Here is an 18,714-nt window from a genome sequence, read left to right as displayed (position 1 = left end):
AATAAACCTACCATTAAAATGATAGACTGATCATGTCTTTGTCAGTGGGCAAACGTACAAAATCAGCAGGGGATCAAATACTTTATTCCCTCACTGTAGAAGTAGATGTAACATAGTAAATGTAAATCCTCCTCTCCTGTGGATGTCCATCATCCATGTCGTATGATACGTTAAGAATTGCAATTCGTACAATATGTTACGAATTTGCAATTTGTATGATATGTTACGAATTCCAATTTGTTGTGGCTAACGTTACCTATGTGGCTAGGTGGCTAACGTTAGCTAGCCTAGGGGTTAGGGTTAGGGGTTAAGGTTAGGGCTAAGGTTAGGTGTTAGGGTTAATGTTAGGAGTTAGGGTTAGGAGTTAAGGTTAGGGGAAAGGTAAGCTAACAAGCTAAGTAGTTGCAAAGTAGCTCAAAAGTAGTAGTAAGGAGTTGCAAAGTTCCTAATGAGCTGAAATGCTAAAGATTTCCGTGATGTGATTCGAACACACAACCTTCAGGTAGCTAGATGTTCTTGCCACAGGGGCACGTGCCCCCTCAGATTTGTCCTGTTAAAAATATATATATATATTGTAATGACCCAGCTGGGTCATAAAGTAAAAGAGAGACGGGCACCAGGTGTACAGGCAGAACACAGGTTTATTCCTGAATGGGCTATTGTTCAGGCCACAGCCCATGCCGCTAAACCTCGAACATACACAAATATAACATGTCAAATCAAGGGTCCCGAACAGAAGAGAGAGAGATGAGACCGTAACCCCTATTTAAGCATTCCAAAACCCCGCGGGATTACCCATCATACCCCCCCAACCTTTCCATCTGTCCTGTCCTGGCATATTTAACCCCTGCTAGCACCCATGAGAACGATAACACACCCATGAACACAGAACACAATACAGGGTCGTTACATAGCCCCCCCCTTTCTAAACCCTAGCCCCTAGGGTTACAAAACAAAATCCTTAAAACGACCCGGAGGTCGCATCAGTCTCTTGTGCCTCCCCTTGACTCTCACTGGTGGACCCCCAGAACACTCATCTGCCCCAATGTCATTTCCAGCGCCCTCCGAAGAGGCAGCCCCCGTCCCAGGCTCAGCTTGCACTAGAGTCTCCTCGCTAGACTGTCCCCGTGTGCTCACATCAGAGTCCTCACTTCCATTCCCTACCGTTTTCCTCCCTCTGTAGGGCGCCAATCGGTCCCGGTGGACCACCACCTTCCTGCTCCGTGGGGGAACCTCCACCCGGTACGTCACCTCCCCCACTCTCTCTATCACCAGGCACGGCCCCACCCAGGCACTGTCCAGCTTTGGGCACCACCCCTTTTTGCGCGTGGGGTTGTGAAGCCACACGCGTTCTCCCACTCCAAAGTGCCTCCCCCTAGCGCGTGAGTCATAGTGGCGCTTTTGGCGCATTCCTGCGTTCTCGAGTTGCTCTCTTGCGAAGGTGTGAGCCGCTTCTAACCGGTTCTGCAGACGACGAACATAGTTCAGGCCAGGCAAAACCCCGTCGTCGTTATCAGGAGGGTGGCCAAACGTCAGTTCGGCTGGGGTGCGCAACTCACGACCTAACATTAGTAGCGCTGGGGAGCACGCAGTCGATTCTTGAACAGCCGACCTACATGCCATAAGAATAAACGGTAAGTGGGTGTCCCAATCTCTCTGGTGTTTTGAGGTAACGATAGCCAGCTGTTGTGCTAATGTTCTGTTAAATCTTTCCACCAGCCCATCACTCTGGGGGTGAAGCGGAGTAGTGCGCGTCTTCTCCGCGCCTAACCGTCTACACAACTCTGAGAACACCCGTGACTCAAAGTTTCTCCCCTGGTCGCTGTGTATAGACTGTGGCACCCCGAACCGACTGATTATTCCCCCTACCAATGCATCAGCTACTGTTTCTGCCTCCTGGTCTGGGAGAGCGTAAGCCTCTGGCCACTTGGTGAAGTAGTCCATAGCAGTTAGAATCCACCTGTTACCGCTGTCTGTGGTTGGAAACGGTCCAACTATGTCTACCCCCAGTCTCTCCATGGGCTCCCCTACTGGGAATTGTTGTAGGAGGGCGTGTGACTGACCTGGAGGTCCTTTCTTAGCAGCACACTCATCGCACTGCCTGCAAAAGTCCTCCACATCCCTCCTGTGCCTGGCCCAATAGAAGCCTTTACGTACGCGCTTTAACGTTTTGGAGACCCCAAAATGCCCTGCGCCTACTCCCCCGTGAAGCTGCTGTAACACGCTCCCTTGCAGCCTTTTGGGAACCACTACCTGCCACGTCATTTCTCCAGTAGCTGGCTTTTTCCACCCCCTCTGGAGCACTCCCTCAGCCACTCTAAGGACTGAGAATTTAGCCCAGAGTCCTTTGGTGACTGGTGATAGAGGGGCTACTTCCCCCCATGGCGGTCGTCTTCTCTCTTCCACCCACCCCAGCACAGGACGCAGCTCTACGTCCTCCTCCTGGCGACGCCTCCACTCCCCGACGTCCACAGCCTCAAGCTCCCGGCACTCTGTCACCCTCAGCTGACTCACCGTGGTGGTGACTCCCTCCTCCATGCACAGTTCCCTCTCTCGCTCCACCCGTTTGGCGCAGTACCCACAGCCGTCCTCAGCACACGGGCGGCGGGACAAGGCGTCTGCATTGCTGTGTCGAAGGCCGGCCCTGTGCTCCACCTGGAAGTCGTAGGGTTGCAGCTCCTCCAACCAGCGGGCGATCTGACCCTCTGGCTCCTTGAAGGAGAGAAGCCACTGCAGGGCGGAGTGATCCGTCCGCACCACAAACGGCAGGCCCCCAGGTAGTACTTGAAATGGCGTACTGCTGCCACGACAGCCAAAAGCTCCCTCCTTGTCACGCAGTAGCGTTTTTCAGCCTTATCAAAAGTTCTGCTGTAATAAGCTACTACGTGCTCCCCGTCAGAACCACGCTGAGCCAGCACGGCCCCCAAGCCCTCATTGCTTGCGTCGGTGTCCAGGATAAACGGACGGTTCGGGTCTGGTGAGGACAGGACAGGGGCCTCCACCAGGGCACGTTTGAGGGCCTCAAACGCCTGCTGGTGCTCTTCGGTCCACTGAAAAACAGTGTCCTTCTTGAGAAGGTGGTTCAAAGGAGCTGCTATCCCCGCAAACCCTTTCACAAACCTACGATAGTAGGATGCCAGACCCAGGAAGCTCTTAACCTCTTTTTTTCCCCTTGGAATTGGCCACCCCCTCACAGCCTCCACTTTGTCTGGCATCGTGCTGATACCCTCACCACCCAGCTGATGACCCAGGAACGCCAACTCCCTTTGCATGAAATGGCACTTTTCCGGGTGTAATTTTAGCCCCGCCCCCGAGATCCTCTCCAGCACTCGCCTAAGTGCCCCCAGTGCCCCCTCAAACGACGTGCCGTGTACCAATATGTCGTCTAGGTACACGACACAATCGTCTCTCGGAACCCCCGCCAGCACTCTGTCCATGAGCCTCTCAAAGGTGGCAGGAGCATTACAAAGCCCGAAGCACAGCACCTTGAACTGCCAATGGCCCCTATCCGTGGAGAAGGCCGTTTTTTCACGTGCCCCAGGCGAGAGGGGCACCTGCCAGTAGCCACTGCGCAGATCAAGGGAAGAGAACCACGAGGACCCTCTGACGTGGTCTAGCGACTCATCGATCCTCGGTATGGGGTAAGAGTCTTTAGTGGTGACCGAATTTAGGCCCCTGTAGTCCGCACAAAACCTAAGTTTACCCCCTTTCTTAGGCACCATGACGACCGGCGCGGACCATGGGCTATCTGATGGCTCAATGAAATCAGCCCGCAACATGTCAGCAATAGCTGTGGCTGCTGCTTCCCTCTTGGCAAGGGGAATGCGACGGGGCCGAATTTTAATGGGTTGGTTGTCCCCAGTGTCGATGTCGTGCTGAACCAGGTGCGTTTGCCCTACCTCATCTTCCCCCCAAGCGAAGCTATCTTTAAAGTCAAACAGCAGCTGCTTTAACTGTCTCTGTTGTCTCTCGTCCAGACCTTGACAGTTTTTCAGCCACACAGCCTCAACGGCGTCGATAACTTCCTCCTTCCCCCGTCGGGCTGATGGGGTGAAGGAGCCAGTGTGTTTTGGGCTACTGGGATGCCTGTGCTTGCACCATTATGGGGAGTGAAGGTCGTTGCCGCCGGAGACAGCTGCTGGGATGGCACAACGACCAAGGGAGCAGCCGGGACGACCAGTGGAGTTTCGGCAAGCTTGGAGGAAGACGGAGGGACAGCCCTGCCCCCTGCTGGCCCTCCCGAAGGCGACATTCCCACTGTGGGCCCCCGACAGCCTCAAAGTGCCCGAAGCTAAGTCCAACTGAGCCCCACAGTTTTTCAAAAAGTCCATTCCCAGTATACAGGGGTCCTGTACCGCTGCTACCCACACCGGACACCCCACAGTTCTCCCCCCCACAGTCACAGACAACCGACACTTCCCTAACATGGGGGCTAGCTCCCCTGTGACAGTCCGTAGCTGGACAAGGGTCGGCTCCACCCGCACCCCAACAGGTAGTATGTCTGGTCTCACCAGGGTTACTGTAGAGCCCGTGTCGACCAGGGCCAAACATTCCACCCCCTCTACCTTGACGATGACATTGCAGAAGTCCCCAATGGTGGTACGTCCCACCACAACTACCGGACTAGGAAACACGGTGGCAGCTACACCCTGGGGAAGCAGGTCCCCACCCTCTTGCCTGCGCTGCTGGGTACCTCTTCTGCTTACTGTGGGTTCGGGGGCGGAGGGGTGGGCCCGCGCTGCCCCCTGCGCGAGAACCCGCTGTCGTTTCCCTGTTGACTGGAGAATCTGCCACACTCCCGCTGAATGTGACCAGGCTGGCCACAACCCCAGCAGACAATGGAAGTTGAGCTGACACTGCGATGTTGTCTGGAGCCCCTCTCAATGACAAGCGAAGCGGTCTTGACTAACCCGCCCAACTCGTCGACCCACTCTGGTTTGGTGACCCCCGGCACCCGGCCGCCGCTGCTCTCACCTCTGGTTGACTGGCAACCTCCACTCTCACTCCCTCACCCCAGATCAGCTCCCTCTTCCTGGCTATCTCCACTGCAGCCCGCAGAGATGCTGGGTCCGACATCTGAACATGCTTACCCAGTTCGGTGGGGGAGAGCGCTCTAATAAAACTGTCCCGTGCCAGCTCGTCTTGCACCCCAATCGGCATGGTTGCATAAGCCCGCCTGGTCAGGCTCAGAATATCACTTGCCAACGCCTTTAATGATTCCCCCTGAAGTCTCTTTTTGTTATTCAGTTCAATCCGCAGCATGTTGGGCTGTGCATCGCTGCCGAAACGGCCCCCCAATGCCTCCACTAGTGCACCGTAGTCGCCCCTCTCGTCCGGGGCTAGCGTTAGCAGGCATTCCGACGCCTCCTCTGCCAGGCTCAGGGCAAGCTGTAACCCTTTCGTCTCGTCATACCACCTCCCGGCTCTAGCCAACAACTCGAATTGAGTGAAAAAAACTTCCCATTTACCTTGTCCATTGAACTTTGGAAGTTTAGCCGCTACCGTGGCTAATGGCAATAGGGCGCTGCCATCTCTGTTTACATAAGGAGGCCCAGCCATTTCCGCACGCGGTGACGTCGATATCTCCGTCGCCGTGACGTCTGTTCTGGTCGAGCGGTTTGAAGGAAAACCCGCCCGTTCTGCCATCTTGCTGACTGACAATTTAACTTCCGCCATGTGGCTCTCCAGCTCTTCTACAGCCGTCATCGCTGACCTTCCCGACCGGGTACACCCGAGCCCACAACGGACACTTTGTCCGACTCTTCCTTAACTTTCCGCCTCGCCCCGATCATCATGACCGTAGATGCGAGTCACGCTAAAGCTAACCAAGGCCTATACTGAAACAGCTAACTCGCCTAATCTCGATCTATCCCGTCGTTCGAAAGCACTTCTGACACCAATGTAATGACCCAGCTGGGTCATAAAGTAAAAGAGAGACGGGCACCAGGTGTACAGGCAGAACACAGGTTTATTCCTGAATGGGCTATTGTTCAGGCCACAGCCCACGCCGCTAAACCTCGAACATACACAAATATAACATGTCAAATCAAGGGTCCCGAACAGAAGAGAGAGAGATGAGACCGTAACCCCTATTTAAGCATTCCAAAACCCCGCGGGATTACCCATCATACCCCCCCAACCTTTCCATCTGTCCTGGCATATTTAACCCCTGCTAGCACCCATGAGAACGATAACACACCCATGAACACAGAACACAATACAGGGTCGTTACAATATTGTTGTTGTTGTTGTTTCTCTGTAATACTACTAGCCACCTAGCAATTTTATGAAGTTGGCTTTAGCTAGCCCAGATAGGTTCCCAATCACCCAACCTCATAACTAGCTACCGAGAAGCCATTTCAGACTATCAATCAAGTTAGAGTAGCTATCTTGTCTAACTACAGGTAACTGGCAAAATAATGGAAACATAAAGTGTCTTAATAGGACGTGCCAGAACAGCTTCAATGCACCTTGGCATAGATTCTACAAGTGTCTGGAACTCTATTGGAGGGATGCGATACAATTCTTCCATGAGAAATTCCATAATTTGTTTTGTTGATGGTGGTGGAAAACGTTGTGTTAGGCCACGCTCCAGATTCTCCCATAAGTGTTCAATTTGGTTGAGATCTGGTGACTGATACCGCCATGGCATATGGCTTACATCGTTTTCATGCTTATCAAACCATTCAGTGACCACTTGTGCCTTGTGGATGGGGGCATTGTCATCCTATGCAGGCATAGCCATGGTAGCCAAAATAATGGCCTGGCCAGCATTTTATACATGACCCTCAGCATGATTGGATGTTAATTGCTTAATTAACTCAGGAACCATGTTTGGAAGCATCTGCTTTCAATATACTTTGTATCCCTCATTTACTCATGTTTCCATTATTTTGTCAGTTACCTGTATCTTAGCTGGCATTCCTGCTGGCAAGGTTGGTAGACTTTAGAAAAGCAAGCAATAACTAAGTGTACTGAATAAGACCCACATTACTTTAAATATTTTACCTAGATTTTAGCAGAGATGCAGAGAAGCATATTTAGTTTCTTTAAAAACAGAACAACCAGTCAGGAGGATACGGACAGCTCAAGAGGTATGCTTGGATATGCAGAAAAAATTAAGGATACTGATTATAGCTCTAGATTGCAGGAAAAACCTGTTTCAGGTGTTTGAAAAATGCAAAATTCTAAAATGTCCAGACTGGGGGACTTACCCCTCTCTTGACCACCCCCCAGCCATCCTCACTTACTTTGTGCCCCCTCAGATGTTTGGAGTGCATGACACCCCTGCTTATAGTAGGTGTACTGTAATATGACATACATCATTTTACTGGCCACTGAGCTGCCTTTAAGATACTGTCAAATTCATGGCAACCCCTTTACAGGGTTGTTTACAGTGTACCCCTGCTCTAGGTTATTTGAAGGTGGGGGCTAATAGCTATATTAATGCTTTATTTATAGTTTATTCACATAGCTCCAAAGTGTTTACCTATGTAGGCTAATTAATAAAAAAGCCAATAGGATATTGAAAATAAAACATAGGCTACTTAAATACGTTTTCCCTTATAGAGAACATATGCTAGAAAAACATCCTTGATTTACATGGAGAAAACTACAGCAGCAAACAACAAAGCCAATGCTTTCAAATTAATTCACATAAATTGAGTTCACAAAAGGCATACTTTCAATTCAAATGCCATGCAGCTTCTGGATAAATGGCCGCAGTGAGTGTTTCAGTGTTTCTTTCAAGAATAGAGGCGATTGTCCAAAAAGCCAATTCTTTCCCGCAGTCAATCCCCGGTGGGGTCAACGAGGGTCCCAGCTGTCGATTGTAAAGCAGTGTTCTGAATGAGCTGAGCGGCTGACGAATCATTTTGGAACTTGGAGTGTCACTATCCACATCATCGATTACATTTATAGCGAAAAATATATACAGCATCTCTTCTGACGCTCCGTGTGTCGTTTTCACGACAGTCAGAGTAGGCTAGAGCAGACAATCACCAGAGCAGACAATCACCAGTTGTTTCTCATGTTTGGAGAGAGTGTAAGAGAAATTAAGGGAGAGCATGGCGATGGAAGGACTACAAATCCCGTTCGCTTGCGTGAAAAATAATTCGCCCCCTCACAGTAGCCTATTCCCCCACACCATCCACAATCTCATTCACTGAGTGGCAGCGTCGGAGACAACAGCCTACTTCCGTCTCTCAGTCCTGCGCGAGGATCTGAGCCTCAATACGGTAAACGATGGCAGCCTACGGTCGCTTTTCTCTTTACATTGTCTGGAAGTTTGGTGTCAACATAATAGTTAGGTTCAAGAACGGTTACAGTTGTCTGTTGGAATAGTTACTTGAATCATGTAGCCTATGTTTTCATTTCCAAAGTCGTGACTGTCTGAAAGGGTAACCAGTGATGTTTTTCATTGTTCTCCGAATTCATCGTTTGACAGAACGGGAGATTTGCTATGACAAGTTTTCCTTTCGACTCCAAATTATGTTGATTTGTTTTGTAAGAAATTACTGTTTGTTGTTGACCGTTATTCATCGAATATGTAGCCTATATCGTATGACTTGTTTCTAAAATGACACAATGTTGCCAGTAGGATATAGGAAAAACGAACCACGATGGAAATGTAACACATGTAACAACCTTGTTATACATGTAGAATAGCCTATTTGTCAGGGGAATGCTTTTGTGGTAACATTGTCTCCCCTGTCATTTCTCTGTAGGATTCTGCTCAGCTGTTTGAGACAGAAACAAGATTCCCTACGAGGACTTCATGCGGTGACAACTAAACAAAGAGCTATCAAATCACCACTGACCACAACCCGAAAAACAGGACCGATAAAAAACTATACAAAGGACCTATTATCGTCTCTAAATCCAAACATCTCAGATAGTTTACATAGTTCCCTTAGTGTTTTGCTTGCGCGTTACGTGTCAACATAATTACTTCATAGAATGTCAACATAATTACTTCATAGAAATAACGGTCGGTCTGGCTCGCTGGAATCACACAGTTGAAAGAGGTAATGTTTTTCTATCCAACCCAGAAAGCGCTGTCTGTATTGGTTAGTTGTTTGTAAGATATTTTTTATTTTAGCCCAAATGAGGAGCATGCATAGTCTGTTTGTAATAAAAGTGAAGCAGCATTGCTCTGCTAAGTGCAAACAGCAATGCAGCTGAATCATGTCCATAGCTAGAGAGTCCCACCACCACCAACACATGTCTACTGTCAGGGCAGTGTACTTTCTACTGCTGTCTGCCCTGCAGTAGCAGTAGTCTCACTAATACTGTGTGCTCATGTGGCTCTAGCTATCCACTCTTGAGACACTGGCCCCCAGGAAGAGTAGTTGCTGCCCGAGCAACAGCTAATGAGGATCCTAATAAGCTAAACTGAGATATAGTGATACTGAAGCCTTCGTTATCTTCAGCAGCCCAACAAACACAATGACATCATCGGACAACGACGAGACGGGCTCCAACCTATCAGAGTCCCTGGAGGTCCGTGAGGTCCTACAGTTCCAGAACCAGTATCAGCACATGACACATGACACAGGAAGCTGCTTCAAGTCCAAGAGCCTCCCCATCCTGAATGGGCCCTGTCTGTCAGGCTGTGATGAGCCTCTGCTGGGGGAACCACGTCTGGTCCATACCATCCAAACCTCCATGGCCACAGCAGCCACCGACCACCACAGCAGCCAGCTCCAGCCCCAAACCCCCACTGACCCTGACTCTAGCCGGGCCGAGTCCCCCTCCTCTCGGACAGACTTCGAGCTCCAGTCCCCCTCGGCCTCCAGCCTGGTGGGGCTGAGCAGCTTCATGGCCACTGGGCCCAGGGATAAGAAACTAGGCTTCTCTTTAACCCGCTTCCTCCGTATCCCCGCCAGGAAGTATGTGCGAGCAATCCTGGCTGACTCGCGCTGCTTCCTGTTCTGCATGTGCTACCTGACATTCATCCAGTCTCTGATGGTGTCGGGCTACCTGAGTAGCGTCATCACCACCATCGAGAAGCGCTACAGCCTCCGCAGCTCCGAGTCCGGCCTTCTTGTCAGCTGCTTTGACATCGGCTCTCTCTTCGTGGTCGTCTTCATCTCCTACTTTGGGGGCAGGGGTCAGAGGCCGCGTTGGCTGGCGGTAGGAGGGGTGTTCATAGCTGTAGGGGCGGCTCTGTTCTCCTTGCCACACTTCATCTCACCACCCTACCAGATCCAGGAGCTCAACTCGTCCACGGGCCACGAGGGTCTGTGCCAGAGCGGGAACGGCAGTGGGCGGGATGCCTTGGACGTGGCGTCGTGCCCCCGAGACCAGGAGGGTAACGAACACAACCTGTACGTGGCGCTGTTTATCTGTGCCCAGATCCTGGTGGGTATGGGGTCGACGCCAATCTATACCCTGGGACCCACCTACCTGGACGACAACGTCAAGAAGGAGAATGCCTCCCTCTACCTCGGTAAGACACCTTTGATTAATCGTTATATATCTGTTATCACAATCTCATTTCTACCAAGCTGAGGTAAGAAAGGTTTTACTGGCCCCCTTTGTTGAGTATACTGGGCTACTGACTGTTTCAAGTGTTATCAAACATTTGTAGCTTGTTCATACAATCCAGTATATATATATATATATATATATATATATATATATATATATATATATATATATATACACAGTGGGGAGAACAAGTATTTGATACACTGCCGATTTTGCAGGTTTTCCTACTTACAAAGCATGTAGAGGTCTGTAATTTTTATCATAGGTACACTTCAACTGTGAGAGATGGAATCTAAAACAAAAATCCAGAAAATCACATTGTATGATTTTTAAGTAATTCATTTGCATTTTATTGCATGACATAAGTATTTGATCACCTACCAACCAGTAAGAATTCCAGCTCTCACAGACCTGTTAGTTTTTCTTTAAGAAGCCCTCCTGTTCTCCACTCATTACCTGTATTAACTGCACCTGTTTGAACTCGTTACCTGTATAAAAGACACCTGTCCACACACTCAATAAAACAGACTCCAACCTCTCCACAATGGCCAAGACCAGAGAGCTGTGTAAGGACATCAGGGATAAAATTGTAGACCTGCACAAGGCTGGGATGGGCTACAGGACAATAGGCAAGCAGCTTGGTGAGAAGGCAACAACTGTTGGCGCAATTATTAGAAAATGGAAGAAGTTCAAGATGACGGTCAATCACCCTCGGTCTGGGGCTCCATGCAAGATCTCACCTCGTGGGGCATCAATGATCATGATGAAGGTGAGGGATCATCCCAGAACTACACGGCAGGACCTGGTCAATGACCTGAAGAGAGCAGGGACCACAGTCTCAAAGAAAACCATTAGTAACACACTACGCCGTCATGGATTAAAATCCTGCAGCGCACGCAAGGTTCCCCTGCTCAAGCCAGCGCATGTCCAGGCCCGTCTGAAGTTTGCCAATGACCATCTGGATGATCCAGAGGAGGAATGGGAGAAGGTCATGTGGTCTGATGAGACAAAAATAGAGCTTTTTGGTCTAAACTCCTCTCGCCGTGTTTGGAGGAAGAAGAAGGATGAGTACAACCCCAAGAACACCATCCCAACCGTGAAGCATGGAGGTGGAAACATCATTCTTTGGGGATGCTTTTCTGCAAAGGGGACAGGACGACTGCACCATATTGAGGGGAGGATGGATGGGGCCATGTATCGCGAGATCTTGGCCAACAACCTCCTTCCCTCAGTAAGAGCATTGAAGATGGGTCGTGGCTGGGTCTTCCAGCATGACAACGACCCGAAACACACAGCCAGGGCAACTAAGGAGTGGCTCCGTAAGAAGCATCTCAAGGTCCTGGAGTGGCCTAGCCAGTCTCCAGACCTGATCCCAATAGAAAATCTTTGGAGGGAGCTGAAAGTCCGTATTGCCCAGCGACAGCCCCGAAACCTGAAGGATCTGGAGAAGGTCTGTATGGAGGAGTGGGCCAAAATCCCTGCTGCAGTGTGTGCAAACCTGGTCAAGACCTACAGGAAACGTATGATCTCTGTAATTGCAAACAAAGGTTTCTGTACCAAATATTAAGTTCTGCTTTTCTGATGTATCAAATACTTATGTCATGCAATAAAATGCAAATGATTTACTTAAAAATCATACAATGTGATTTTCTGGATTTTTGTTTTAGATTCCGTCTCTCACAGTTGAAGTGTACCTATGATAAAAATTACAGACCTCTACATGCTTTGTAAGTAGGAAAACCTGAAAAATCGGCAGTGTATCAAATACTTGTTCTCCCCACTGTATATACAGTACCAGTCAAAAGTTTGGACATACCTACTCATTCCAGGGTTTTTCTTTATTTTTAAAATGTTTTACATTGTATAATAATAGTGAAGACATCAAAACTATGAAATAACACATATGGAATCATGTAGCTCAGTTGTTAGAGCATGGCGCTTGCAACGTCAGGGTTGTGGGTTCGTTTCCCACGGTGGGCCAGTATGAAAATGTATGCACTCACTAACTGTAAGTCGCTCTGGATAAGAGCGTCTGCTAAATAACTAAAATGTAAATGTAGTAAGTGTTAAACAAATCAAAATATATTTTATATTTGAGATTCTTCAAATAGTGACACTTTGCCTTAATGACAGCTTTGCACACTCTTAACACTATAACACCTCCTCCTCCATGCTTTACGGTGGGAAATACACATGCGGAGATCATCTGTTCACCCACATCGCGTCTCACAAAGACACGGCTGTTCGAACCAAAAATCTCAAATTTGGACTCCAGACCAAAGGACAAATTCCCACCGGTCTAATGTCCATTGCTTGTGTTTCTTGGCCCAAGAGGGTCTCTTCTTTTTTTTGTTGGTGTCTTTTAGTAGTGTTTCTTTGCAGCAATTTGACCATGATGGCCTGATTCACGCAGTCCCCTCTGAACAGTTGATGTTGAGATGTGTCTGTTACTTGAACTCTGTGAAGCATTTATTTGGGCTGCAATTTGTGAGGCTGGTAACTCTAATGAACTTATCCTCTGCAGCAGAGGTAACTCTGGGTCTTCCATTCCTGTGGTGGCCCTCATGAGAGCCAGTTTCATCATAGTGCTTGATGGTTTTTGCGACTGCACTTGAAGAAACTTTCAAAGTTCTTGAAATGTTCCATATTGACTGACCTTCATGTCTTAAAGTAATGATGGACTGTCATTTCTCTTGGCTTATTTGAGCTGTTCTTGCCATAATATGAACTTGGTCTTTTACCAAATAGGGCTATCTTCTGTATACCCCCCTACCTTGTCACAACACAACTGATTGGCTCAAACGCATTAAGAAGGAAATCAATTCCACAAATTCACTTTTGTTAATTAACACCTGTTAATTGAAATGCATTCCAGGTGACTACCTCATGAAGCTGGTTGAGAGAATGTCAAGAGTGTTCAAAGCTGTCATCAAGGCAAAGGGTGGCTATTTGAAGAATCTCAAATATGAAGTATATTTTGATTTGTTTAACACTTTTTTAGTTACTACATGATTCCATATTTGTTTTTTCATAGTTTTGATGTCTTCACTATTATTCTACAATGTAGAAAATAGTAAAAATAAAGGCAAAACCCTGGAATGAGTAGGTGTGTCCAACCTTTGACTGGGCCTGATATATATAGATAGATATATAGATATATAATCTAACTGGAAAGTGGAATTTCCTCACCCATGAGGTTCATGTCATTTTCCAGTAAGTTCTCATAGTGCTCTCATACATTCTCAATAGTTCTCATCAGAGTTGGGGTCAATTCCAATTTAATTCGAAATTCTTGAATTCACACATGAAGTGGAGAATGTATGTTTACATTAACATTGACATTTGAGTCATTTAGCAGACACTCTTATCTAGAGGGACTTAGTGCATTCATCTTAAGAATGCTACATTGGGAGAACCATATCACAGTCATAATAAGTACATTTATCCTCAATAAAGTAGCTATCAGCAAAGTCAGAGCTAGTAAGGTGGGAAAAGAAAGTCAAGTGCAAGTGTTAGTTCACAAAAGGCTTTTTTTTGGGCGGTGGGGTGGGTCGGGGTGCAGAGGAATTATTTAAGGTTGAATTAAAAAAATCGAATTTCAACAATCTTCAAGTTATGGAATTGGAATTGAATTGGAATTCAACTGTTTTAATTGGAATTGTAAAACAATGTAATATTTTGAATTGAATTAGAATTCAATATTTTTACATTTCCCAGTTAATGGAATTAATGCACTTAGTATCAACAATGGACTGGAGGATTTGTTTTAAATCATTTCAACTTGTATTTCTATATTTCCAGTATAACTAGAACAGTGACATAGTCAGCCTGAAAGCCTGAGGGAATTGAATTTGAATTGAATTTACAGGGAGAGGGAATTTAATTATAATTGAATTTGTGGAATTAACCCCAACCCTGGTTCTCATACGTTCTCCAATGCGTTCTGTTAAGTATGGAGCTAACCTTGCAGATAGCATTACTGGGTGATCTGAAAAGTCATAGTCAATCGATCAATAATATAATAATACTTTTAGCAAAAATGTTTATTTTTAATTCACAATCTGTAGAAGCAATGAGAATAGAAAGGTTCAAAACTTTTGTAAAACATCACAGTACGGTTGAAATATATAGGGCAAATAGAAATCCTATATGGATGGTGTTAAGAGATAGATGGGAGGTATTGAATAGAGTTGAAGGATGGGACTAATAACAAATAACAACAAATAATAACAAAGATAGCTAATAATGTAAGCATACTGTGTCCATAATAAGTATATAGGTTGTATGTTGGGAGCTTTTGGGAAAGAGCACAGTTAGAAAGATATGGCATATAGAAGCAAACCGGATGGACATCATGAAAATGATCGGAGAGGTTGAGAGTAGAAGAAGTTCAGGAGCAAAAAAAATAAAAATAATAATATATATATAATAGAATTATTGTAAAATTAACTGTGTCCATAAGGTGTAGATAGTAAGTATAGACCGGAAGTAGAGGCCTGGGCATTGTTGTTCACTAATTTACTCCAAGTAGGGAAAGGATGGCGGGGTTGAAAAGTAATAAAGGGGAGTATATATATAAAAAACATGGGGGATTGGAAGTGATGCAGACAATTACATTGATGGAAGATACAATCTATCTGCAATATTAAGCTGATCCATCCCCCCCCCTAAAAAATAAAAAATAAAATAAAAATAATAATAATAATAAAAAATAAATAAAAAATAAAGTATGGAGGTCGGGTGAGGAACAGGGACAGGAACGGACATTCCTCTCAGAGCTCTGGGGATGCACAATTAGTTGTCGCTTTGCTGATTGGGTTCCATTTTAAATGTGGCTAGACCAGCACATGTAGAGGTCATGGTGAGGGATGGTCTTCCATATCTCTTTTCCATATCTCTACTCTACTAGTCTAGCCCCCTGTAGAACCCAGGTTCCTACAATGTCTCCTTATGACTAGAGCCTTTCCTCTGTAGTTCACCTCACATCTTCATGGCACTCTAACAAAGTCAGCAGCCTGTACTCTGTGTCAATTATGAGCAGACTAATGATTTGATAAATAATGTAAACACAGAGTGGTGGGTTGGACTCTTAAGGGCAGGGTCTATAGGGCAGTCTGCCCATACCCCCTAGCTGGGTAATTGGGGCAAAAGGACACCCCTCAGTCTGGGGCAACACCTGCCCCCTGCAGCTGCTTAATGTCCCAACACTGGCTTAGAGACAGAGTGTTACGTCAGTGTTTCCCTTAAATGCATATATGCTACCACTGCATTTAAAATGCCTGAATTTAAAATTGATTAAATTGAGATTTTGTGTCACTGATCTACACACAATATCCCATAATGTTAAAGTGGAATTATGTTTTTAGAAATGTTTACAAATTAAAAATGAAAAGCTGAAATGTCAATACGTATTCAACCCCTATGTTATGGCAAGCCTAAATAAGTTCAGGAGTAAAAATGTGCTTAACAAGACACATACAGTGGGGAAAAAAAGTATTTAGTCAGCCACCAATTGTGCAAGTTCTCCCACTTAAAAAGACGAGAGAGGCCTGTAATTTTCATCATAGGTACATGTCAACTATGACAGACAAATTGAGATTTTTTTTTCCTGAAAATCACATGTAGGATTTTTAATGAATTTATTTGCAAATTATGGTGGAAAATAAGTATTTGGTCACCTACAAACAAGCACGATTTCTGGCTCTCACAGACCTGTAACTTCTTCTTTAAGAGGCTCCTCTGTCCTCCACTCATTACCTGTATTAATGGCACCTGTTTGAACTTGTTATCAGTATAAAAGACACCTGTCCACAACCTCAAACAGTCACACTCCAAACTCCACTATGGCCAAGACCAAAGAGCTGTCAAAGGACACCAGAAACAAAATTGTAGACCTGCACCAGGCTGGGAAGACTGAATCTGCAATAGGTAAGCAGCTTGGTTTGAAGAAATCAACTGTGGGAGCAATTATTAGGAAATGGAAGACATACAAGACCACTGATAATCTCCCTCGATCTGGGGCTCGACGCAAGATCTCACCCCGTGGGGTCAAAATGATCACAAGAACGGTGAGCATAAATCCCAGAACCACACGGGGGGACCTAGTGAATGACCTGCAGAGAGCTGGGACCAAAGTAACAAAGCCTACCATCAGTAACACACTACGCCGCCAGGGACTCAAATCCTGCAGTGCCAGACGTGTCCCCCTGCTTAAGCCAGTACATGTCCAGGCCCGTCTGAAGTTTGCTAGAGTGCATTTGGATGATCCAGAAGAGGATTGGGAGAATGTCATATGGTCAGAGAATGCTGAGTTGCATCCAAAGAACACCATACCTACTGTGAAGCATGGGGGTGGAAACATCATGCTTTGGGGCTGTTTTTCTGCAAAGGGACCAGGACGACTGATCCGTGTAAAGGAAAGAATGAATGGGGCCATGTATCGTGAGATTTTGAGTGAAAACCTCCTTCCATCAACAAGGGCATTGAAGATGAAACGTGGCTGTGTCTTTCAGCATGACAATGATCCCAAACACACCGCCCGGGCAACGAAGGAGTGGCTTTGTAAGAAGCATTTCAAGGTCCTGGAGTGGCCTAGCCAGTCTCCAGATCTCAACCCCATAGAAAATCTTTGGAGGGAGTTGAAAGTCTGTGTTGCCCAGCGACAGCCCCAAAACATCACTGCTCTAGAGGAGATCTGCATGGAGGAATGGGCCAAAATACCAGCAACAGTGTGTGAAAACCTTGTGAAGACTTACAGAAAACGTTTGACCTGTGTCATTGCCAACAAAGGGTATATAACAAAGTATTGAGAAACTTTTGTTATTGACCAAATACTTATTTTCCACCATAATTTGCAAATAAATTCATTCACTTGCACAATTGGTGGCTGACTAAATACTTTTTTCCCCCACTGTAATAAGTTGCCTGGACTCACTCTGTGTGCAATAATAGTGTTTAACATGATTTTTGAATGACTACCTCATCTCTGTACTCCACACATACAATTTGAAACGCAGATTCAACCACAAAGACCAGGGAGGTTTTCCAATGCCTCACAAAGAAGGGCACCTATTGATAGACTGCTAAAAAAAAAAGCAGACATTGAATATTCCTTTGAGCATGGTGGTTATTAATTACATTTTGGATGGTGTATCAATACTCCCAGTCACTACAAAGATACAGGCGTCCTTCATAACTCAGTTGCCGGAGAGGAAGGAACGCGCTCAGGGATTTCACCATAAGGCCAATGGTGACTTTAAAACAGCTACAGAGTTTAATGGCAGTGATAGAAGGAAACTGAGGATGGATCAACAATATTGTAGTTTCTCCACAATACTAACCCAAATGACAGAGTGAAAAGTAAGCCTGTACATAATACAAATATTCCAAAACATGCAACCTGTTTGCAATAAGGCACTAAAGTAAAACTGCAAGAATTTGGCAAGGAAATTAACTTTATGTCATGAATACAAAGCGTTATGTTTGGGGCAAATCCAACGCAATACATCACTGAGTACCACTCTTCATATTTTCAAGCATGGTGGTGGCTGCATAATGTTATGGGTATGCATGTCATCGGCAAGGACTAGGGAGTTTTTTAGGATAAAAATAAACGGAATAGAGCTAAGCACGGGCTAAATTCTAGAGAAAAACCTGGTTCAGTCTGCTTTCCAACAGACACTGGGAGACAAATTCACTTTTCAGCAGGACAATAACCTAAAACACAAGGCCAAATATACACAGGAGTTGCTTACCAAGACGACATTGAATGTTCCTGAGTGGCCTAGTTGCAGTTTTGACTTAAATGGGCTTGAAAATCTATGGCAAGACATGAAAATAGGTGTCTAGCAATAATCAACAACCAATTTGACAGAGCTTGGAGAATAATATGCAAATATTGTACAATCCACGTGTGCAAGCTCTTAGAGACTTACCCAGAAAGACTCAAAGCTGTAATCACTGTCAAAGGTGATTATAACATGTATTAACTCAGGGGTGTGAATACTTATGTAAATGATATATATCTATACTTCATTTTCAAACATTTGCAAACATTTCTAAAAACATGTTTTCGCTTTGTCATTATGGGAATTGTGTGTAGATGGGTGAAAAAAACACAAATATTTGATCTGTTTTGAATTCAAGCTGTAACAACAAAATGTGACATAAGTCGAGGGGTATGAATACTTTCTGAAGGCACTGTATGCGCTACTAAGCCTGCAT

At 45.9% G+C, this 18,714-nt stretch overlaps 1 protein-coding gene across 1 annotated transcript; it reads left to right on the top strand.

Moving 5' to 3' along the window:
• The first annotated feature begins 7,741 nt into the window (after window positions 1-7,741).
• On the top strand, window positions 7,742-15,405 carry LOC121570193 (solute carrier organic anion transporter family member 5A1-like). Its single transcript, XM_041881685.2, has 3 exons — window positions 7,742-8,237; window positions 8,727-10,450; window positions 15,401-15,405. The coding sequence occupies exons 2-3, from the start codon at window positions 9,448-9,450 to the stop codon at window positions 15,403-15,405; spliced, it is 1,008 nt and encodes a 335-aa protein (XP_041737619.2). The 5' UTR covers window positions 7,742-8,237; window positions 8,727-9,447.
• The last annotated feature ends 3,309 nt before the right edge of the window (window positions 15,406-18,714 follow it).

Source organism: Coregonus clupeaformis, chromosome 7 (genome assembly GCF_020615455.1).
Source record: "Coregonus clupeaformis isolate EN_2021a chromosome 7, ASM2061545v1, whole genome shotgun sequence".
Taxonomy (NCBI): domain Eukaryota; kingdom Metazoa; phylum Chordata; class Actinopteri; order Salmoniformes; family Salmonidae; genus Coregonus; species Coregonus clupeaformis.
The sequence above is the reverse complement of the archived record's forward strand: the minus strand, read 5'-3'. Positions and strand labels throughout refer to the sequence as shown.